Source organism: Nesoenas mayeri (genome assembly GCF_963082525.1).
Source record: "Nesoenas mayeri genome assembly, contig: SCAFFOLD_97, whole genome shotgun sequence".
NCBI classification, from domain to species: Eukaryota; Metazoa; Chordata; class Aves; order Columbiformes; family Columbidae; genus Nesoenas; species Nesoenas mayeri.
Genome location: NW_027660023.1, coordinates 48173 through 73148, shown reverse-complemented (window position 1 = coordinate 73148; position 24976 = coordinate 48173). Strand labels below are relative to the sequence as shown.

The following is a 24976-nucleotide window of genomic DNA, read 5'->3' as shown; positions in this document are numbered from 1 at the left end:
GGTGACATCATCTCCTATGATGACGTCTTCCATGATGACGACGTCTCCCATGACGGTGACATCTCCCATGGTGGCATCTCCTACAGTGACATATCCAATGGTGACATCTCCCATCACGGTGACACCTCCCATGGTGGCACCTTGCACAGTGACATCTCTCATGGTGGTGACATCTCCCATAATGGTGACATCATCTTCTATGATGACGTCTCCCATGATGGTGACATCTCCTACAGTGACATCTCCCATGGTGGTGACATCTCCCATGATGGTGACATCTCCTATGGTGACATCTCCCATGATGGTGGCATCTCCCATGATGGTGACATTGTCTCCCATGGTGGCACCTTGCACAGTGACATCTCTCATGGTGGTGGCATCTCCCATGATGACGTCTCCTATGATGGTGACATCTCCCATGGTGGCGATTCCTACAGTGGTGGCATCTCCTATGGTGGTGACACCTCCTATGGTGACATCTCCCATGATGGTGGCATCTCCCATGACGGTGACATCATCTCTCATGGTGGCATCTTGCACAATGACATCTCCCATGATGGTGACATCTCCCATGATGGTGACATCATCTCCTATGGTGACATCTCCCTTGATGGTGACATCTCTCATGATGGTGACATCATCTCTCATGGTGGCATCTTGCACAGTGACATCTCCCATGGTGGTGGTGGCATCTCCCATGACATTGAGTCCCACCATGGTGCCATCTCCTACAGTGACATCTCCCACGATGGTGACATCTCTCATGATGGTGACATCTCCTATGGTGACATCTCCTATGGTGACATCTCCCATGATGGTGACATCGTCTCCCATGGTGGCACCTTGCACAGTGACATCTCCTATGGTGGTGGTGGCATCTCCCATGACATTGAGTCCCACCATGGTGCCATCTCCTACAGTGACATCTCCCATGATGGTGACATCTCCTATGGTGGTGGTGGCATCTCCCATGACATTGAGTCCCACCACAGTGCCACCTCCCCAAGTGTCCCCACCCCACCCCCGTCCCTCCTGGGCCTGTCCCACCACCCCCGGTGGCCTCGTCACCTCCTCCTCCTCCTCCTCCTCCTCCTCCTCCAATCCCCATCCCCAACCTCGGCCGCCACCTTCAAGATGGGCGTCATGGGCCCCTGGTCATGTGACCCCATCCTGAGCCACGCCCTCCCGGACGTCGCCTCCCGATTGGCCGTCGCCCGCCTCAACCGCCACCCGGCGTTCAACCGCGGCTACTGGTGGGACGCCGTGGTGGTCACCGAGCCCTGCGACACCCCCCAGGCCGTCACCAACCTCCTCAACCTCGACCGTTACGCCGCCGCTCTGATTGGTCCGTTCAACCCGGCCGCCTGCGGCGCCGCCGGGCTATTGGCCGCCACCTGGAACAAGCCGTTGGTGTCGTGGTCCTGCTTGGGGGACGCCGAGGGGTTGGACACGTTGGTGGTGCCGATGCCGGAGCCCGTTGGGGTTCTCCACGAGGTGCTGAGATACTTCCGGTGGGCGCACGTGGCCGTGGTGACGTCGGCGGGGGACGCGTGGCGGGAGGTGGGCCAGGGAGTGGCCCAGGAGCTGCGGGCGCGGGGGCTGCCGGTCACCGTGGTCACGGCGCTAGGGACGCAGCAGGATGAGGCCCGGGAGGCGCTGAGGAGGGTGCAGAGGGCGGACGGGGTCAGAGGTAACGGGGGGGATGGGGGAGGTGGTGGAGGTTGGAGGGAGATGGAGGTGGATGGAGGTGGAGATGGAGATGGAGATGGATGGAGATGGAGTTGGATGGAGATGGAGATGGAGATGGATGGATGGATATGGAGATGGAGATGGATGGAGGTGGATGGAGATGGAGATGGATGGAGATGGAGATGGATGGAGATGAAGATGGAGATGGAGATGGATGGAGATGGAGTTGGATGGAGATGGAGATGGAGATGGATGGATGGATATGGAGATGGAGATGGATGGAGGTGGATGGAGATGGAGATGGATGGAGGTGGGTGGAGATGGATGGAGATGGAGATGGATGGAGATGAAGATGGAGATGGAGATGGATGGAGATGGAGTTGGATGGAGATGGAGATGGAGATGGAGATGGATGGATGGATATGGAGATGAGATGGATGGAGATGGAGATGGATGGAGATGGATGGAGATGGAGATGGAGATGGATGGAGGTGGATGGAGATGAATGGAGGTGGATGGAGATGGATGGAGATGGATGGAGATGGAGGTGGATGGGGATGGAGATGGATGGAGATGGAGATGGAGATGGATGGAGATGGATGGAGATGGAGATGGATGGAGGTGGAGATGGATGGAGATGGATGGAGATGGAGATGGATGGAGATGGAGGTGGAGATGGATGGAGATGAAGATGGACTGAGATGGAGGTGGATGGAGATGGAGTTGGATGGAGATGGAGGTGGATGGAGATGGAGATGGATGGAGATGAAGATGGAGATGGAGATGGATGGAGATGGAGTTGGATGGAGATGGAGATGGAGATGGAGATGGATGGATGGATATGGAGATGAGATGGATGGAGATGGAGATGGATGGAGATGGATGGAGATGGAGATGGAGATGGATGGAGGTGGATGGAGATGGATGGAGATGGATGGAGATGGAGGTGGATGGGGATGGAGATGGATGGAGATGGAGATGGAGATGGATGGAGATGGATGGAGATGGAGATGGATGGAGATGGAGATGGATGGAGGTGGAGATGGATGGAGATGGATGGAGATGGAGATGGATGGAGATGGAGGTGGAGATGGATGGAGATGAAGATGGACTGAGATGGAGGTGGATGGAGATGGAGTTGGATGGAGATGGAGGTTGATGGAGATGGAGTTGGATGGAGATGGAGGTGGATGGAGATGGAGATGGATGGAGATGGAGATGGAGATGGATGGAGATGGAGTTGGATGGATGGAGATGGAGATGGATGTCCCTCATGTCCCACCATGTCCCCCCACGTCCCACGTGTCCCCACCATCACCCCCATGTCCCATGTGTCACCCCCATGTCTCCACCATGATCTCCATGTCTTCCCATGATCCCCACATCCCCCCACTGTCCCATCATGTCCCACGTGTCCCCACCATCACCCCCATGTCCCATGTGTCACTCCCATGACCCACATGTCCCCCCATGTCCCACCATATCCCCCCATGTCCTACGTGTCCCCACCGTCACCCCCATGTCCCATGTGTCATCCCCATGTCCCCCCATGACCCACATGTCCCATCATGTCCCCCCATATCCCCACCATCACCCCCATGTCCCATGTGTCATCCCCATGTCCCCCCATGACCCACATGTCCCATCATGTCCCCCCATATCCCCACCATCACCCCCATGTCCCATGTGTCATCCCCATGTCCCCCCATGACCCACATGTCCCATCATGTCCCCCCATATCCCCACCATCACCCCCATGTCCCATGTGTCACTCCCATAACCCCCATGTCCCATCATGTCCCACCATCGCCCCCATGTGTCATGTCCCACCATGTCCCCCCATGTCCCACGTGTCCCCACCATCACCCCCATGTCCCATGTATCACCCCCATGTCCCCACCATGATCTCCATGTCTCCCCATGATCCCCACATCCCCCCATGTCCCCCCATGTCCATGTGTCCCCACCATCACCCCCATGTCCCATGTGTCACCCCCATGTCCCCCATGACCCACATGTCCCACCATGTCCCCCCATGTCCCACGTGTCCCCACCATCACCCCCATGTCCCATGTGTCACCCCCATGTCCCCACCATGATCTCCATGTCTTCCCATGATCCCCACATCCCCCTATTGTCCCATCACGTCCCACATGTCCCACATGTCTCCCCATGTCCCCCCATGTCCCCCATGTCCCTCACGTCCCCACATGTCCGCCGGTGACCCCACTGTCCCCGTGTCCCCGCAGTGGTGCTGATGTGCATGCACTCGGTCCTGCTGGGCGGCGAGGAGCAGCGCGTCCTATTGGAGGAGGCCGAGGACCTGGGCATGACCGATGGCACCTACGTCTTCGTCCCCTACGACGCCCTCACCTTCCCGCTGCCCTATCGCCGCGTCTCCTACCCCGCGCTGGCCAACAACACCAAACTGCGCTTGGCCTATGACGCTGTCCTCACCGTCACCATCGACTCGCCCGACGGCAACTTCCGCGAGATCCTGCAGGAGGCCAAGGAGGCCTATGAGGTCCCCGCGCACATCGACCCCGCGCAGGTGAGGTAGGAGGGGTTTGGTGGCATCTCCAGGGGGTTTGGAGGCATCTGCGGGGGGTTTGGTGGCATCTGTGAGGGGTTTGGTGGCATCTCCAGGGGGTTTGGGGACAATTCCAGGGGGGTGGAGGCATCTTCAGGGGGGTTTGGGGGCATCTCTGGGGGATTTGGAGGCATCTGTGGGGGGTTTGGTGGCATCTGTGGGGGGTTTGGTGGCATCTCTGGGGGGTTTGGTGGCATCTCCAGGGAGATTGGAGGCATCTCCAGGGAAGATGACCATGGCCAACAGTGTTGAGTTGAGATAACCATGGATTGGGTAGAGATGACCATGGCCAACAGCGTTGAGTTGAGATGACCATGGCCAACAGCATTGGGTAGAGATGACCATGGTCAACAGCATTGGGTGGAGATGACCATGACCAACGTCATTGGGTAGAGATGACCATGGATTGGATAGAGATGACCATGGTCAGCAGCACTGGGTGATGACCATGACCAACAGCGTTGAGTAGAGATGACCATGGCCAACAGCTTTGGGTGATGACCATGGCCAACAGCATTGAGCTGAGATGACCATGGCCAACAGCACTGGGTGATGACCATGGCCAACATCATTGGGTGATGACCATGGCCAACAGCCTTGAGTTGAGATGACCATGGCCAACAGCATTGGGTTGAGATGACCATGGCCAACATCATTGGGTGATGACCATGGCCAACAACATTGAGTTGAGATGACCATGGCCAACACCATTGGGTGATGGCCATGGCCAACAGCGTTGAGTTGAGATGACCATGGCCAACACCATTGGGTGATGACCATGACCAACATCATTGGGTAGAGACGCCCACAGCTTGGGTGGAGATGACCCCACCCAACACCATCATCATCCTCCAGGTGTCACCATGACCACCTGGAGCTCCTGGTGGCCCCTTTGTCACCCCGTGTCACCTCCTCTCTCTCCTCCCACCCAGGTCCACCCCCTCTTCGCCACCATCTACAACTCCATCCACTTCCTGGCGGCGGCCGTGGAGGCCACGCGCCGCACGGGCCGCTGGGTGATGGGCACCAGCGTGGCCGAGAACATCCGCGACTTCCAGCTGGAGGGTTTCTGCCAGAACTTCTCCGTCGGCGAGGACGGGGACGTCACCGTCCCCTACGTGGTGTTGGACACGGACAACAAGGGCGACCACCTGTGGCCGGTCTACGGGCTGGACCCGGGGACGCGGGGGTTGAGCTACCGCGGCCACCGCGTCCATTGGCCACACGGCTCCAGCCCCGGCACCGACGCCGGGTGTTGGTTTGAGTCGGGGACCATCTGCAATGGGGGTGAGTGGGCGGGGCCAGTGACCACAGGGGGTCATGGGTGGCCATGGGTGACCACAGGGGGTCATGGGGGGTCATGGGTGTTGTAGGTGGTCGTGGTTGACCATGGGTGGCCATTGGTGGCCATGGGTGACCATGGTGGGCCATAGGTGGTCATGGGGGGTTATGGGTGTTGTAGGTGATCGTGGTTGACCATGGGTGGCCATTGGTGTTGTAGGTGGTCATGGTTGACCATGAGTGGCCATTGGTGGCCATGGGGGACCATGGTGGGCCATAGGTGGTCATGGGGGGTCATGGATGTTGTAGGTAGTCGTGGTTGACCATAGGTGACCATGGGTGGCCATAGGTGACCATGGGTGGCCATTGGTGTCCATGGTTGACCATAGGTGACCATAGGTGACCATGGTGGGCCATAGGTGGTCATGGGGGGTCATGGGTGTTGTAGGTGGTCGTGGTTGACCATAGGCGACCATGGGTGGCCATTGGTGGCCATAGGTGACCATGATGGGCCATAGATGGCCATGGGGGGTCATGGGTGTTGTAGGTGGTCATGGTTGACCATAGGTGACCATGGGTGGCCATTGGTGGCCATGGTTGACCAGGGGTGACCATAGGTGACCATGGTGGGCCATAGGTGGTCATGGGGGGTCATGGGTGTTGTAGGTGGTCGTGGTTGACCATAGGTGACCATGGGTGGCCATAGGTGACCATAGGTGGCCATTGGTGGCCATGGGTGACCATGATGGGCCATAGATGGCCATGGGGGGTCATGGGTGTTGTAGGTGGTCATGGTTGACCATAGGTGACCACGGGTGGCCATTGGTGGCCGTGGTTGACCAGAGGTGGCCATGGGTGACCATGATGGGCCATAGATGGACATGGGTGACCATGGGGGATCATGGGTGTCACAGGTGGCCATGGGTGACCATGGTGAGTCATGGGTGACCATGGGTGTCATAGATGTCATAGGTGGCCATGGGTGACCACAGGTGGCCACAGGTGACCGTGGTGTGTCATGGGTGTCACTGGTGGCCATGGGTGACCAGAGGTGGCCACGATTGACCATGGGTGACCATGGATGACCACATGTGTCGCAGATGTGACAGGTGGCCATGGTTGACCAGAGGTGGCCATGGGTGACCATGGTGTGTCCTGAGCATCACAGGTGGCCATGGTTAACCTGAGGTGACCACAGGTGACCGTCCATGACCATTAGGTGGTCATGGATGACCATGGGTGTTGTAGGTGGCCATGGTTGACCAGAGATGACCATGGGGTGTCATGGGTGCCACAGGTGGCCACAGTTGACCAAAGGTGACCAGAGGTGACCACGGTTGCCATCCATGACCATAAGGTGGCCATGGGTGCCGTAGGTGACCACGGGCCACCACGGGTGGCTTCTCCATCCCACCCCTCCACCCCTTCCCTCCACCCCAGGCCTGGACGCCACCTTCATCCTCCTCCTCTTCCTCCTCATCGCTGCCCTGGTGGCAGCGGGCGCCGCCCTCGCCTGCTACATCAGGTGGGTGCCACCACCTCCTGGGGGGACACTGGGGACACTTTGGGGACAACCCGGCAGCTCCCGTGTCCCCTCCCCGCAGGCGCCGCATCCAACAGGCCCAGTTGATGAAGGGACCCAACAAGATCATCTTGACCATGGAGGACTTGACCTTCATCAACACCCAGAGCAGCAAACGGGTGAGGGACACCGGGGGGGGACATTTCTGTGGTGGCCACAGTGGCTCAGGGGACTCGGTGGCACCTGGGGTGGCTGGGAAGGTGACACTGTGGCTTCGAGTCCAACCTGTGGTTGGTTTTGGCCTTGGGAGGAGAATGTGGGCTGGTGGGACCTCATGGGTGATGTGTCCTCATGGGTGACGTGTCCCCATGGCCTTGGAGAGGACACCCATGGGCTATGAGGTCCCCATGGGTGACGTGTCCCTGTGGGTGACGTCTCCAGTGTCCCTGTGGCTTAAGATGTCCCCCGTGACCAAGATCCCCTTGGGTCATGACATTTCCCAATGGGTGACATGTCCCCATGGCCCAAGGTGGGTCCCCATAGGTGACGTGTCCCCATATGTGACATGTCCCAATGGGTGACATGTCCCTATGACCTGAAGTCCCCCCCAGGGCCAAATTCTGCCCTGGAGAAGATCCATTGGCTGGTGGGTCCCCATGGGTGACATGTCACCATCACCTGAGTTGTGTCCCAATGGGTGACGTGTCCCCATGGTCCAAGGTGGGTCCCTATAGGTGACATGTCCCCATATGTGACATGTCCCAATGGGTGACATGTCCCATGGCCCAAGGTGGGTCCCCATAGGTGACGTGTTCCCATATGTGACGTGTCCCAATGGGTAATGTGTCCCCATGGCCCAAGGTGGGTCCCCATAGGTGACGTGTCCCCATATGTGACGTGTCCCAATGGGTGATGTGTCCCCATGGCCCAAGGTGGGTCCCCATAGGTGACGTGTTCCCATATGTGACATGTCCCAATGGGTGACATGTTCCCGTGGCCCAAGGTGGGTCCCTATAGGTGACGTGTTCCCATATGTGACGTGTCCGAATGGGTGATGTGTCCCTATGGCCCAAGGTGGGTCCCTATAGGTGATGTGTCCCAATGGGTGACGTGTCCCTATGACCTGAAGTCCCCCCCAGGGCCAAATTCTTCCCTGGAGAAGATCCATTGGCTGGTGTGTCCCCACGGGTGACGTGTCCCCTTGGCCACCACACCCCCAGGGCTGACACGTCCCCTCTTGTCCCCTGTGTCCCCACCCCCAGGTGGATGGCAGCCGCACCAGCCTGGCCGGCCGCAGCGCCGGGGACACCAAGAGCGTCAAGAGCGTCACCGCCGCCCCCGACAACACCAACGTGGCCATCGCCGAGGTGAGATGTCCCCACGTCCCCCTCCTGCCGTGTGTGTGTCCCCATCACCCCTCCCCATGTCCCCATCACCCCAACTCCCCCTATTCCCCCAACTGCCACCTCCGGGGGCGACAAGGCCACCAACCCCAGGGACACCCCTGTCCCCTCCCGCCCGCCATGAGTGGGTGGGGTGACCCCTCCCCACCTGGGAGACCCCACCCCACGTCCCGGCCGGATGATTGACAGCCTTAGGCGGCCGTGATTGACAAGCTCCCTTCACCCGCAGGGAGCCGAAAACACGAAGGCCAACAGCCACCTCCCCCTCCTTCTCCTTTTGTTTAACCAGCAGGGCCTTGTCGCCTCCGTGCAGGTAAGTTGAACGCCAAAAACCCACCGTTTCACCCCAAAAATTCACTCCTGCTCCGCCCCATCCCCCACCCACCACCCTACCTTGATTTGGGGTTGGGGGTGGGTTTGGGGTGAGTTGGTGGCTTTTGGTTGACATGGGGGGTTGGAGGATGAGGAAGGTGTCACCTCCGGGTGTCCCCGGGGTGTTGGGGGGACGCAGGTTGCGGGGTGCTCAGGTGTCACCCGCTCTGTCCCCCAGGGTGACTGGGTGTGGCTGAAGAAGTTCCCTGGAGAGCAGCACAATGAGGTGAAACCGGCCACCAAGTTGGTCTTCTGCAAGGTGGGGACAATATGGGGGCATGGGGGACAATATGGGGGCATGAGGGACAATGTTGGGGCATGAGGGACAATGTTGGGGCATGGGGGACAATGTTGGGTCATGGGGACATTGCTTGGTCATGATGGACAATGTTGGGTCATGGGGGACAACAATGGGTCATGGGGACAATGTTGGGTCATGGGGGACAATGGTGGGTCATGGGGGACAACATTTGGTGATGGGGACATGGCTTGGTCATGATGGACAACGTTGAGTCATGGGGACAATGGTGGGTCATGGGGCAACGTTGCTCGTGGGGGACAATGTTGGGTCATGAGGGACAATGTTGGGTCAAGGGGATGACATTAGGTCATGAGGGACAACGTTGGGTCATCAGGGACAACATGTGGTCATGGGGGACAACAGTGGGTCATGGGGACAATGTTGGGTCATGGGGGACAATGTTGGGTCATGGGGGACAACATGTGGTCATGGGGACAACGTTTGGCCATGGGGGACAACAATGGGTCATGGGGACAGTGTTGGGTCATGGGAGACAACAATAGGTCATGGGGACAATGTTGGGTCATGGGGATGACATTAGGTCATGAGGGACAACGTTGGGTCATCAGGGACAACATGTGGTCATGGGGGACAATGTTGGGTCATGGGGGACAATGTTGGGTCAAGGGGATGACATTAGGTCATGAGGGACAACGTTGGGTCATCAGGGACAACATGTGGTCATGGGGGACAACAGTGGGTCATGGGGACAACGGTGGGTCATGGAGGACAACGGTGGGTCATGGGGACAATGTTGGATCATGGGGAACAATGATGGGTCATGAGGACAATGATGGGTCATGGGGACAATGTTGGGTCATGAGGGACAACGTTGGGTCATGGGGACATCACTTGGTCATGATGGGCAAGGTTGAGTCGTGGAGACAATGTTGGGTCATGGGGACAATGTTGGGTCATGGGGACATCACTTGGTCATGATGGGCAAGGTTGGGTCATGGGGACAATGTTGGGTCATGGGGACATCACTTGATCATGATGGACAAGGTTGAGTCGTGGGGACAATGTTGGGTCATGGGGACATCACTTGGTCATGATGGGCAAGGTTGAGTCATGGGGACAACACTGGGTCATGGGGGACAAAGATGGGTCTTGGGTTCAACATTGGGTCATGGGGACAACCCCGGCCTTGGGGACACCCCCGGGGCCCCGTCCCATGTTGTCCTCTGCCTTGGGGACAGTTGCGCGACCTGCGGCACGAGAACGTCAACCTGTTCCTGGGCTTCTTCCACGACTGCGGGATCTTCGCCATCGTGTCGGAGCACTGCTCGCGCGGCAGCCTGGAGGACCTGCTGCGCAACGAGGACATGAAGCTCGACTGGATGTTCAAGTCCTCCCTCCTCATCGACCTCATCAAGGTGACAACCAGCTCGGGGGGGACACGGTGGTCATGGGAGAGGAGGTGGCCATGGAGGTGGTCTTGGTGGTGTTGGTGGCCATGGAGATGGTCTTGGTGGTGGCCATGGTGGTGGTGGTGGCCATGGTAGTGGTCTTGGTGGTGGCCATGGGGATGGTGGCCATGGGGATGCAGTTGGTGGTGGCCATGGTGGTGGTGATGGCCATGGGGATGGTCTTGGTGGTGGCCATGCTGGTGGTGGCCATGGAGATAGTCTTGGTGGTGGCCATAGGGTTCTGGTCGCTGTGGTAGTGGTGATGGCCATGGTGGTGTTGGTGGCCATGGAGATGGTCTTGATGGTGGCCATGGTGGTGGTGGCCATGGGGATGGTCTTGGTGGTGGCCATGGTGGTGGTGGTGGCCATGGGGATGGTCTTGGTGATGGCCATGGTGGTGGTGGTGGTGGCCATGGAGATGGTCTTGGTGGTGGCCATGGTGGTGTTGGTGACCATTGGAGATGGTCTTGGTGGTGGCCATGGTGGTGCTGGTGGCCATGGAGATGGTCTTGGTGGTGGCCATGGTGGTGCTGGTGGCCATGGGAATGGTCTTGGTGGTTGCCATGTTGATGTCCATGGTGGTAGCCATGATGGTGGTGGTGGTGGCCATGATACTGGCCCTGGTGATGACCACGGTGGTGCCCATTGTGTTGGCCATGTTGATGCCCATGTTAGTAGCCATGATGGTGGTGGTGGCCGCCATGATATTGGCCATGTTGATGTCCATGCTGGTGGCCATGATATTGGCCCTGGTGATGGCCATGATGTTGGCCATGTTGATGCCCATGGTGGTAGCCATGATGGTGGTGGTGGCGGCCATGATATTGGCCATGGAGATGTCCATGTTGATGTCCATGATGGTAGCCATTGTGTTGGTGGTGGTGGCCATGATGGTGGCCATTGTGTTGGCCATGTTGATGTCCATGGTGGTAGCCATGATGGTGGTGGTGGCCATGATACTGGCCCTGGTGATGACCATGGTGGTGGCCATTGTGTTGGCCATGTTGATGTCTATTGTGGTGGCCATGATGGTGGTGGTGGCGGCCATGATATTGGCCATGGTGGTGGCCATGTTGAAGTCCATGCTAGTGGCCATGATATTGGCCATGGTGGTAGCCATGATGGTGGTGGTGGCAGCCATGATATTGGCCCTGGCATTGGCCATGTTGATGTCCATGTTGGTGGCCATGATGAAGATGGTAGCCATGATATCAGCCATGATGGTGCCCATTGTGTTGGCCATGTTGACGCCCATGCTGGTGGCCGTCATGTCGGTGGTGGCGGCCATGACGGCGTGTCCCCCGGTGTCCTCTAGGGGGTGCGCTACCTCCACCACCGCGACGTGGTCCACGGGCGCCTCAAGTCACGCAACTGCGTGGTGGACGGGCGCTTCGTGCTCAAGGTCACCGACCACGGCTACAACGAGCTGCTGGAGGCCCAGCGGGTGCCGACCCCCGCCCCCCAGGCGCAGGGTAAGGGGGCGGGGCCTCTGGGATGGGGGCGTGGCCTCCATGATGTGGGCGGGGCCATAGAACCAGGGCTGGGGCCATAGAACCAGGGCCAGGGCCTTTGGATTAGGGGTGCGGACTCCGGGATGTGGGTGGGGTCATAGATTGGAGGGTGTGGTCTCTGATATGTGGGCGGGGCCATAGATTGGGGGGGTGTGGTCTCTGTGATGTGGGCGGGACCTCCATGATGTGGGCGGGGCCATAGAACCAGGGCTGTTGGATTAGGGGTGGAGCCTCCAGGATGTGGGTGTGGCCATAGAACCAGGGCGGGGCCTCCATTATGTGGGTGGGGCCACAGAACCGGGGGTGGGGCCTTTGGATTAGGGATGTGGCCTCCTGGGTGTGGGCGTGGCCATAGAACTGGGGGCGGGGCCTCTGGGATAAGGCATGGGCTTTGGATTAGGGGTGGGGCCGCCATAGAGTGGGCGTGGCCTCTCGTTGGGGGTGTGGCCTCCCCACAACATCCTGAGACATCTCCACCTGTAGGAGTCTCCCTATTCAAGGAGGCGTGGCTTAGAGGGAAGGGGCGGGGCTTAGGGGCAAGGAGCGTGTCTTCCAGTCATGGGCGTGGCCTCCCATTGGGGGCGTGGCCTCCCATTGGGGGCGTGTCCTCCCATTGAGGGCACCTCCCACCCACAACATCCCGGGACGTCCCCACCGCGTGGCTTAGCGGGAAGGGGCGTGGCTTGTGGAGTAGGGGGCGTGTCCCAGCGCGGCCCCGCCCCCTTCCAGAGCGGCTGTGGACGGCGCCGGAGCTGCTGCGCGACGCGGCGCTCGAGCGACGCGGCTCCTTCCGCGGCGACGTCTACGGCATCGGCATCATCATGCAGGAGGTGATCTGCCGCAGCGCCCCCTACTGCATGCTGGGGCTGCCCCCCGAAGGTACACCCACCACCTCCCGGTAGCACCAGTGACCTCCCAGTAGCACCAGTGACCTCCCAGTAACACCAGTGACCTCCCAGTATCAGCAATGACCTCCCAGTAACTCACCAGTGACGTCCCAGTAACATCAGTGACCTCCCAGTATCACCAGTGACCTCCCAGTATCACCAGTCATCTCCCAGTAACCCACCAGTAACCTCCCAGTAACATCAGTGACCTCCCAGTAACACCAGTGACCTCCCAGTATCACTAGTGACCTCCCAGCAACACCAATGACCTCCTAGTAACACCAGTCACCCACCAGTGACTTCCCAATAACACCAGTGACCTCCCAGTATCACCAGTGACCTTCCAGTATCACCAGTGACCTCCCAGTAACACAAGTGACTTCCCAGTATCACCAGTGACCTCCCAGTAACACCAGTCACCTCCCAATATCACCAGTAACTCACCAGTAGCACCAATGACCTCCCTGTAATACCAGTAACTCACCAGTAGCACCAGTGACCTCCCAGTAACACCAGTGACCTCCCAGTAACCCACCAGTGACCTCCTAATATCACCAGTGACCTCCCAGTAACACCAGTGACCTCCCTGTAACACCAGTGACCTCCCAGTAACACCAGTGACCTCTCAGTAACCCACCAGTGACCTCCCAATTACCTTTAGGACCCCCCAAGTATCTCCAGAACCCACCAAACATCTCCAGAGCCCCCAAGTATCTCCAGAACCCACCAGACATCTCCAGAACCCACCAAACATCCACCAAACATCTCCAGAACCCACCAAACTTCTCCAGAACCCACCAAACATCTCCAGAACCTCCCACGTCCCCTCACCCCCATTTCACCCCCACCAGTTGACCCCCAACCCCTCCAGCTCCCCCCGGGCCCCCACCCCGCGCCCCGGCCCCCCACCCCGGTGACACGGGTGTCCCCAGAGATCATCGAGAAGGTGCGTCGGCCGCCCCCGCTGTGTCGCCCGGCCGTGTCGGCCGACCAGGCGCCGCTGGAGTGCATCCACCTGATGAAGCAGTGCTGGAGCGAGCAGCCCGAGCGCAGGCCCACCATCGACCAGATCTTCGACCAGGTGGGACCAGTAGGGGGTGCTGGGACCAGTATGGGCGACGTGGGATGAGTTATGGGGGACTGGGACATGTATGGGGTGGTGGGACCAGTATGAGGTGCATGGGACCAGTATGAGGTGGTGGGACCAGTATGGAGGAGGTGGGACCAGTATGGGGTGGTGAGATCAGTATGAGGTGGTGGGACCAGTATGAGGTGGTAGGACCAGTATGGGTGGGGTGGGATGAGTTATGGGGGACTGGGACACGTATGGGGTGGTGGGACCAGTTACGGGGCTGTGGGACCAGTATGGGGGTGGTGGGACCACTATGGGGGACATGGGACCACTATAGGGTGGTGGGACCAATATGGGGAGCGTGGGACCAGTATGGAGGAGGTGGGACCAGTAGGGGGTGGTGGGACCAGTATGAGGTGGTGGGGCCAGTGTGGGGGGCGTGGGATCAGTATGGGGGAGGTGGGACCACTATGAGCTGGTGGGACCAATATGGGGGACATGGGACCAGTATGAGCTGCTGGGACCAGTATGGGTGGGGTGGGATGAGTTATGGGGGACTGGGACATGTATGGGGTGGTGGGACCAGTATGGGGGTGGTGGGACCAGTATGGAGGAGGTGGGACCAGTATGAGGTGGTGGGACCAGTATGAGGGAGGTGGGACCAGTATGGGGTGGTGGGACCAGTATGGGGAAGATAGGACCAATATGGGTTGGTGGGACCAGTATAGGGTGCTGGGACCAGTATGGGGGAGGTGGGACCAGTATGGGACTCTATGGGTCTATACGGGTCTATATGTCCCTATAGGGACCCCATGGCCCCTCCCCTGGCCAGTTGGAGACCATGAACAAGGGCCACCAGACCAATGCCCTTGACTTGATGCTGGTCTCTATGGGTCTCTAGGGGTCTCTATGTGTCTTTAAGGATCTATTCAAGTCTATACAGGTCTCTATGGGTCTGGCCTGGGCCATAAGTGTCTATAGGACCCCATGTCCCCTCCCCTGGCCAGTTGGAGACCATCAACAAGGGCCACCAGACCAACAACCTTGACTTGATGCTGGTTTCTATGGGTCTCTATGGGTCTCTATGGGTCTCTATGGGCCATATGGGCCTATACGGACCCCCGTGTCCCCCTCCCAAGTTCAAGGCCATCAACAAGGGCCGCAAGACCAACATCATCGACTCGATGCTGCGCATGCTGGAGCAATACTCCAGCAACCTGGAGGACCTGATCCGCGAGAGGACCGAGGAGCTGGAGATCGAGAAGCAGAAGACCGACCGGCTCCTCACCCAGATGCTGCCCCCGTGGGTGCCCGGGGCGGGGACGCGGCCATATTGTGTCCTATGGGGCACTGAGGGTCACGAGTGGGGGGTTGGGGTGGTGGCATGGAGCTCGGTGGGGGTTGAGGTGGCCATTGGGGACAGGTTGAGGTTGGCCATGGTCTGTTGACCATGGTCTGTTGACCATGAACCATTGGCTCCACTCACCTCCTGTGGGGCTGGAGGGGGTTGAGGTGGCCACATGGGGCAGGTTGAGGTTGACCATGGTCCATTGACCATGACCCATTGACCATGGTCTGTTGGCCCCACCCACCACTATGGGGCTGGAGGGGGTTGAGATGTGGCTATTGAGGTTGACCATGGTCTGTTGACCATGACCCATTGACCATGGTCTGTTGGCCCCACCCACCACTATGGAGCTGGAGGGGGTTGAGATGTGGCCATTGAGGTTGACCATGGTCTGTTGACCATGACCTGTTGACCACGACCCATTGACCATGGTCTGTTGGCCCCACCCACCAGTATAGGGCTGGAGGGGGCTGAGATGTGGCCATTGGGGTTGACCATGGTCTGTTGACCATGACCTGTTGACCATGACCTGTTGACCATGACCCATTGACCATGGTCTGTTGGCCCCACCCATAAATGTGGGGCTGGAGGAGGTTGAGATGTGGCCATTGAGGTTGACCCTGGTCTGTTGACCATGACCTATTGACCATGACCTGTTGACCATGACCCATTGACTATGGTCTGTTGGCCCCACCCACCACTATAGGGCTGGAGGGGGTTGAGATGTGGCCACTGAGGTTGACCATGGTCTGTTGCCCATGACCCATTGACCATGGTCTGTTGGCCCCACCCACCTCTGTGGGGCTGGAGGTGGTTGAGATGTAGCTATTGAAGTTGACCATGGTCTGTTGACCATGACCCATTGACCATGGTCTGTTGGCCCCACCCACCTCTGTGGGGCTGGAGGGGGCTGAGATGTGGCCATTGAGGTTGACCATGGTCTGTTGACCATGGTCCATTGACCATGACCCATTGACCATGGTCTGTTGGCCCCACCCACCACTATGGGGCTGGAGGGGGTTGAGATGTGGCCATTGAGGTTGACCATGGTCTGTTGACCATGACCCATTGACCATGGTCTGTTGGCCCCACCACCACTATGGGGCTGGAGGGGGCTGAGATGTGGCCACTGAGGTTGACCATGGTCTGTTGACCATGACTTGTTGACCATGACCCATTGACCATGGTCTGTTGGCCCCACCCACCACTATGGGGCTGGAGGGGGTTGAGATGTGGCCACTGAGGTTGACCATGGTCTGTTGACCATGACCCATTGACCATGGTCTGTTGGCTCCACCACCACTATGGGGCTGGAGGGGGCTGAGATGTGGCCATTGAGGTTGACCATGGTCTGTTGACCCCACCCATAAACGTGGGGCTGGAGGGTGTTGAGGTGGCCACATGGGGACATGTTAGTCCCTCCTGGGCCAAGGGCAAGTTCTGGAGACCCTGGAGACCCCCATTGTCCCCTGGGCCACCACAAACTGGTGGCCAAGGCCCCACTCAGGACACGTGGGTCCCTCTGTGGCCGCGGGGAAGTTCTGGAGAACCTTGGCCACCTTAGAGTTGGTGGCCACCACCGTGTGTCCCTGGTGTCACCGCAGGTCGGTGGCCCAAGCTCTGAAGATGGGGACACCCGTGGAGCCCGAGTACTTCGAGGAGGTGACACTTTACTTCAGCGACATCGTGGGCTTCACCACCATCTCGGCCATGAGCGAACCCATTGAGGTGGTCGACCTCCTCAACGACCTCTACACCCTCTTCGACGCCATCATCGGCTCCCACGACGTCTACAAGGTGACGTGGCCACTCCCCCGGACACGTGGTGTCCTTGTCCCCTCGGGTCACGGCTTCTAATGTGGCCACCACAGGTGTCCCCGTGGTCCTTGGGGACATCTCCAAAGTGATGTGGCCACCCCGTGGTGCTGGTGGCCACGGGCCCACCCAAGGGGTCACAGGCACATGGCCACCAAATGAAGGTGGCAACGGGTCCCCAAGGTCCTTAGTGACATCTCTGAGGTGTCTGTGACTCTGGTGGCCACGTTGTCCTGGGACCTTAGTGACATCCCTGAAGTACCTTCAGGACCCCCCCCAGTTATCTCCAGGACCCCCCAAGTATCTCCAGAACCCCCCTAAATGTCTCTAGAGCCCCATAAGTATCTCCAGAACCCCTCCAACATCTCCAGAACCCCCCCAAATGTCTCTAGAGCCCCATAAGTATCTCCAGGACCCCCCAAGTATCTCCAGAACCTCTCAAACATCTCCAGGATGCCCCCAAATGTCTCTAGAGCCCCATAAGTATCTCCAGGACTCCCCAAGTATCTCCAGAACCCCACCAAATGTCTCTAGAACCCCATAAGTATCTCCAGGACCCCCCAACATCTCCAGAACCCCACCAAATGTCTCTAGAGCCCCATAAGTATCTCCAGGACCCCCCAAGTATCTCCAGAACCCCCTGAAACATCTCCAGAACCCCCCCAAATGTCTCTAGAGCCCCATAAGTACCTCCAGGACTCCTCAAAACGTCTCCAGGACCCCCTAAGTATCTCCAGGACCCCCCAAACATCTCCAGAACCCACCAAATGTCTCTAGAGCCCCATAAGTACCTCCAGGACTCCTCAAAACATCTCCAAGACCCCCCAAATATCTCCAGGACCTCCCCAAATGTCTCTAGAGCCCCATAAGTATCTCCAGGACCCCCCAAGTATCTCCAGAACCCCCCCAAATGTCTCTAGAGCCCCATAAGTATCTCCAGGACCACCCCCCCAAATGTCTCCAGAGCCCCATAAGTACCTCCAGGACTCCCCAGAACATCTCTAGGACCCCCCCAAGTATCTCCAGAACCCCCCAAACATCTCCAGAACCTCCCACCCACCCCATTGACCCCTGGGGACACCCTTTGGCCACCTCCATATGGCTCAGTGTCCCCAAGGTCCTCAAGTGTCACCCCCAAGCTACCACATCTCCCTGGTGGCCTCCAAACCATGGTGGCCACCAATAGCCACAACCACACCAATCCCACCCCCACCAACCAGGAGGCGCCACCTTGACATCGGGGCGTCCTCGGACGTGTCCCCCCCAACCCCGGTGACACGTCCCGTGTCCCCCGGTGCAGGTGGAGACCATCGGTGACGCCTACATGGTGGCGTCGGGGCTGCCCAAGCGCAACGGCAACCGGCACGCCGGCGAGATCGCCAACATGTCCCTGGACATCCTCAGCTCCGTCGGCACCTTCAAGATGCGCCACATGCCCGAGGTGCCCGTCCGCATCCGCATCGGCCTCCACTCGGGTGAGGACACGCCCCCTTTTTTGGACACGCCCCCTCAGGACACGCCCATTTGACCACAACCCTCTTGATAGGTCCCATTCTTATGTAATGAGTTGCCAAGCTCCGTTGGGTCTTGGCCAATATTCAAGATGGCCGTCACCTGGTGGTTGGGTCATAAGCTTTGGCCACGCCCCCTGGACACGCCCCTATGGCCACGCCCCGTTACCACGCCCATTTGGCCACGCCCCTCTTGATAGGTCCCGTTTTCGTGTCATGGGTCGCCAAGCGCCATTGGGTCTTGGCCAATATTCAAGATGGCCGCCAGCTGGTGGTTGGGTCATAAGCTTTGGCCACGCCCCCTGGTCACGCCCCTGTGGCCACGCCCCCTTGGGACACACCCATTTGGCCACGCCCCTCTTGATAGGTCCCCCTACTTTTGTCATAAGTCGCTAAGCTCCATTGGGTCTTGGCCAATATTCAAGATGGCCGCCAGCTGGTGGTTGGGTCATAAGCTCTGGCCACGCCCCCTCGGCCACGCCCCTTTGACCACGCCCCCTTGGGACACACCCATTTGGCCACACCCCTCTTGATAGGTCCCGTTCTTATGTAATGAGTTGCCAAGCTCCGTTGGGTCTTGGCCAATATTCAAGATGGCCGCCAGCTGGTGGTTGGGTCATAAGCTTTGGCCACGCCCCCTGGCCACGCTCCTATGGCCACGCCCCCTTGGGACACACCCATTTGGCCACACCCCTCTTGATAGGTCCCGTTTTCGTGTCATGAGTCGCCAAGCGCCATTGGGTCTTGGCCAATCTTCAAGATGGCCGCCATCTCTTGGTTGGGACCTGGTGGTTGTAAGGCATGGCCACGCCCCCCCCAGGCCACGCCCCTTTGACCACGCCCCGTTACCACGCCCATTTGGCCGCACCCCTCTTGATAGGTCCTGTTTTCGTGTCATGGGTCGCCAAGCGCCATTGGGTCTTGGCCAATATTCAAGATGGCCGCCAGCTGGTGGTTGGGTCATAAGCTTTGGCCACGCCCCCTGGTCACGTCCCTATGTCCACGCCCCCTTGGGACACACCCATTTGGCCACGCCCCTCTTGATACGCCCCCTACTTTTGTCATGCGTCGCTAAGCTCCATTGGGTCTTGGCCAATATTCAAGATGGCCACCAGCTGGTGGTTGGGTCATAAGCTCTGGCCACGCCCCCCCGGCCACGCCCCTTTGACCACGCCCCCTTGGGACACACCCATTTGGCCACACCCCTCTTGATAGGTCCCGTTCTTATGTAATGAGTTGCCAAGCTCCGTAGGGTCTTGGCCAATATTCAAGATGGCCGCCACCTGGTGGTCGGGTCGTAAGCTTTGGCCACGCCCCCTGGCCACGCTCCTATGGCCACGCCCCCTTGGGACACACCCATTTGGCCACACCCCTCTTGATAGGTCCCGTTTTCGTGTCATGAGTCGCCAAGCGCCACTGGGTCTTGGCCAATATTCAAGATGGCCGCCACCTGGTGGTTGGGTCATAAGCTTTGGCCACGCCCCCTGGTCACGCCCCTATGGACACGCCCCCTCGGGACACGCCCATTTGGCCGCACCCCTCTTGATAGGTCCCGCTCTTGTGTCATGAGTCGCCAGGCACCATTGGGTCTTGGCCAATATTCAAGATGGCCGCCAGCTCTTGGTTGGGACCTGGTGGTTGTAAGGCATGGCCACGCCCCCCCGGCCACGCCCCTTTGACCACGCCCCGTTACCACGCCCATTTGGCCACGCCCCTCTTGATAGGTCCCGTTTTTGTGTCATGAGTCGCCAAGCGCCATTGGGTCTTGGCCAATATTCAAGATGGCCGCCACCTAGTGGTTGGGACCTAGTAGTCATAGGCCTTGGCCACGCCCCCGTGACCACGCCCATTTGGCCACGCCCCTCTTGATACGCCCCCTACTTGTGCCATGAGTCGCTAAGCTCCATTGGGTCTTGGCCAATATTCAAGATGGCCGCCACCTGCTTGGGACCCATTGGTCATAAGCCTTGGCCACACCCCCTGGCCACGCCCTTCATGACCACGCCCACCACCCCCGCCCCATATTAGCCACGCCCCTTCTTGGCCACACCCCAACTCATCATCTCTTGGCCAACATTCCACTTGGCCAACACTCATTGGCCGTAACCCTTGGCCACGCCCCCAAACCGAGGCCACACCCCCTTTTGGCCACACCCCCCGTGTTGGACACGCCCCCCTCTGAGGCTCCGCCCCCTTCAGGGCCCTGCGTGGCGGGTGTGGTGGGGCTGACGATGCCGCGGTACTGCCTGTTTGGGGACACCGTCAACACCGCGTCGCGCATGGAGTCCACCGGCCTGCGTGAGTGTCCCCAGTGTCCCCAACGTGTCCCCAATGTGTCCCCAGTGTCCCCAAGGTGTCCCCAAGGTGTCCCCAGGGTGTCCCCAAGGTGTCCCCAAGCCCTGTGTGGGTGTTCTCCATCTGTCCCAACACCTGGGGGTCCCCAAGGTGTCCCCAACCTTTGTGTGAGTGTCCCTAATGTCCTCAAGGTGTCCCCAACACCAAGGTGTCCCCAACCTGTCCCAAATGAATGTGGGGGGATAGAGGGGGCTGAGGGGTGATGGTGGGGACATGTGGGGGACATGGGGATATGGGGACAGGGGGATATGGGGATATGGGGACAGGGGACATGGGGACAAGGGGACATGGGGACGGGGGGATATGGGGATATGGGGACATGGGGACAAGGAGACATGGGGACATGAGGACATGGGGACAGGGGGACATGGGGATATGGGGACAGGGGAACATGGGGATGGGGGACAGGGGGATATGGGGACATGGGGACAGGGGGACATGGGGATATGGGGACAGGGGAACATGGGGACAGGGGGACATGGGGATATGGGGACAGGGGAACATGGGGATGGGGGACAGGGGGATATGGGGACATGGGGACAGGGGGACATGGGGACACTGGGTGACCGCGAGCACGTCCTGTCCCCAGCGTACCGCATCCACGTCAACGCCCGCACCGTGGCCATCCTGCAGGCGCTGCAGGAGGGGTTCAAGCTGGACATCCGGGGCAAGACCGAGCTCAAGGTGTCCCCCAATGTCCCCAAGTGTCCCCTCAGCGTCCCCATTGACCCTAATTGCCCCTTATTGCCCTCTTTTTGCCCCCATTGACCCCAATTACCCCTTATTGACCCCATATTGCCCCATCATCCCTTTACTGCTCCCTTATTGCCTCCTAACTGCCACCATTGCCCCTAATTGCCCCTTATTGCCCCATTGTCCCTTTATTGCCCCCTTATTGCCCCCATTGACCTCTTATTGCACCCATTGACCCTAATTACCCCTTACTGACCCCTTATTGCCCCTATCGTCCCTTTACTGCCCCCATTGCCCCTAATTACCCCTTATTGACCCCATATTGCCCCATCGTCCCTTTATTGCCCCCCTTATTGCCCCCATTGACCTCTTATTGCCCCATTGACCTCTTATTGCCCCCATTGCCCCTAATTACCCCTTATTGACCCCGTATTGCCCCATTGTCCCTTTATTGGCCCCATGGACCTCTTATTGCCCCCATTGCCCCTAACTAGCCCTTATTGACCCCATATTGCCCCATCATCCTTTTATTGCCCCCTCATTGCCCCCATTGACCTCTTATTGCCCCCATTGTCCCAGTTACCCCTTATTGACCCCTTATTGCTCCTATCGTCCCTTTATTGCTCCCTCATTGCCCCCATTGACCTCTTATTGCCCCCTTATAGCCCCCATTGTCCCAATTACCCCTTATTGACCCCTTACTGCCCCTATCGTCCCTTTACTGCCCCCATTGATCCTAATTACCCCCTTATTGACCTTTTATTGCCCCTATCATCACTTTATTGCCCCCTTATTGCCCCCATTGCCCCTAATTACCCCCTTATTGCCACTTTATTGATCCTTATTGCCCCCATTGACCCCTAATTGCCCCCATTTGCCCTAATTACCCCCTAATTACTCCTAATGGTGGTTCCTCCGCAGGGGAAGGGGATCGAGGACACCTATTGGCTGGTGGGACGCGAGGGCTTCACCAAACCCATCCCCACCCCCCCCGACCTGCTGCCCGGGTGAGCCGGATGCCTGGGTCCCCTGGGGGGGCTTTGGGGTCCCCTTGGGGGGCATTTGGGTCCCCTTGGGGGGATAATTTGGGGTCCCTGGAGGGGGATTTGGGGTCCCCTTGGGGGGATTTTGGGGTCCCTTTGGGTCCTTTGGGGGGGTTGTCCCCGGACACCTGGGTCCCTGGGGGTGGGGTTTCCCGGATGCCTGGGTCCCCCCCGGACGCCTGGGTCCCTCACAGATGCCTGTGTCCCTGGGTGGAGGGTGGGCTTTCCCGGACGCCTGGGTCCCTGGGTGGTGTGGGATTACCCAGACACCTGGGTCCCCCCCGGATGCCTGGGTCCCCTCCCGGACGCCTGGGTCCCTGGGTGGGGTGGGGTTACCCGGACACCTGGGTCCCCCTCGGATGCCTGGGTCCCCTCCCGGACGCCTGGGTCCCTGGGTGGGGTGGGGTTACCCGGCCACCTGGGTCCCCCCCGGATGCCTGGGTCCCCTCCCGGACGCCTGGGTCCCCTCAGGGCCAGCAACCACGGCATCAGCCTGGACGAGATCCCGGCCGAGCGGCGGAAGAAGCTGGAGAAGGCCCGGCCGGGGCAGGTGCTCAAATAGTCCCCCCAGGTAAGCCCCGCCCCCCCAACAAGCCCTGCCCACCAGAGTCAAGCATCTCCAGACCATAGAGTTTTAACCCAAGGAAGCCACTGTGCATCTTCATCCCACCCTTCTCTACGGCCACAGGGCAAGGAGAGTCCTCCAGACCATAGAGAGGGAGGTAGAGCGCCCCCATGGAGCCCCTCTGCACCTCCATGGGTCCTCCAAGACCATAGAGTTTTACCGCAAGGGAGCCACTCTGTACCTTCATCCCGCCCTTCTCTATGGTCACAAAGCAGTGGGAAGTCCTCCAGATGATAGAGAGAGGAGTAGAGTGCCCCATAGAGCCCCCCCTGCACATGGTCACCTCTATGGCTGCCAGGGCAGAGAGTCCTCCAGACCATAGAGTTTTACTACAAGGGAGCCACTCTGCACCTTCATCCTGCCCTTCTCTATGGTCACAGAGCAGTGGGGAGTCCTCCAAACCATCGAGAGCTTTGGGCGCCGAGTCCCGCAAACCATAGAGTTTTACCCCAGGAGAGCCCCTCTGCACCAGCATCCCGCGCTTCTCTATGGTCCCAGGGTGGGATGAGTCCTCCAGACCATAGAGTTGGCGCTAGAGCGCCCCCTAACCCCCCATTCCCCGCCCCGAAGTGCTTTATGACCACAGAGACACCACAGACAGAGCGTCCCCCCCCCCCAATACTTCCCCCAGGCAACTCTCTATGGTACCTCTATGGTACCTCTATGGTACCTCTATGGTTTCCACCCCTTGCAGGCCCCGCCCTCACCCCTCCCCCCGCCCCGGGGCATCATGGGACCTGGAGCATCGCGGGACGGCGGGAGGAGCAGTGGACGCGCTGATTGGCTGCGGCACAGGAAGTAGATGCTGGTGGGGGCCACGCCCCTTCTGGACTCTTAAAAAAGGGGCGGGGCAGGAAGTCCCCGGGAGAGGGGGCGGGGCCATGGGGGCCCAGCCAATCAGGACGTGCTGAAAAGGGGGGAGGGCCCTTGGGGGGTGGGCGGCCATCTTGGATGGCAGCCATATTGGGCAGCCATATTTAGATTTTGGGTGGCCATGTTGGGCGGCGGCCATCTTGGGCGGCCATATTAGATGGCCGCCATCTTGGAAAGCGGCCCATATGGAAGGTAGCAATATTGGAAGGCGGCCATTTTGGATGGCAGCCATCTTGGGTTGCAGCCATTTTGGGCGGCCATCTTGGAAAGCGGCCATTTTGGAAGGCGGTGGTCACTTCAGGCGACCATATTGAAAAATGGCCGTCTTGGTAGGCAGCCATCTTGGAAGGCGGCCATCTTGGAAGGCGGCCATCTCGGAAGGCGGCCATCTCGGAAGGCGGCCATTTTGGAAAGTGGTCACTTCAGGCGGCCATATTGAAAAATGGCCGTCTTGGTAGGCAGCCATTTTGGAAGGTGGCCATCTTGGAAGGCGGCCACTTCAAGAGGCCATCTTGGAAGGCGGCCATCTTGGAAGGCGGCCATCTTGGAAGGCGGCCATCTTGGAAACACAGCTGGCAGCCAATGGCACCGTCCGTACACTCTTAAAGGGACAGCCACTTATTGGGGTTTTTTTTAGGTTCACTCCCTCCCATTTCTCTATTTAAACCCCCTCGTC

At 59.1% G+C, this 24976-nt stretch overlaps 1 protein-coding gene across 1 annotated transcript; it reads left to right on the top strand.

The window, feature by feature from the left end:
* Window positions 1-901: 901 nt before the first annotated feature.
* GUCY2D (guanylate cyclase 2D, retinal) lies at window positions 902-24906 on the top strand (the record flags this gene model as incomplete). Its single annotated transcript, XM_080364471.1, has 21 exons — window positions 902-937; window positions 982-1690; window positions 3939-4240; window positions 5212-5566; window positions 7001-7085; window positions 7165-7261; window positions 8345-8449; window positions 8715-8798; window positions 9036-9116; window positions 10358-10534; window positions 11883-12039; window positions 12808-12957; window positions 13898-14046; window positions 15177-15340; window positions 16990-17182; window positions 18501-18675; window positions 20911-21009; window positions 21656-21750; window positions 22681-22766; window positions 23274-23352; window positions 24634-24906. The coding sequence occupies 21 exons, from the start codon at window positions 902-904 to the stop codon at window positions 24904-24906; spliced, it is 3651 nt and encodes a 1216-aa protein (XP_080220597.1).
* Between the last annotated feature and the right edge of the window lie 70 nt (window positions 24907-24976).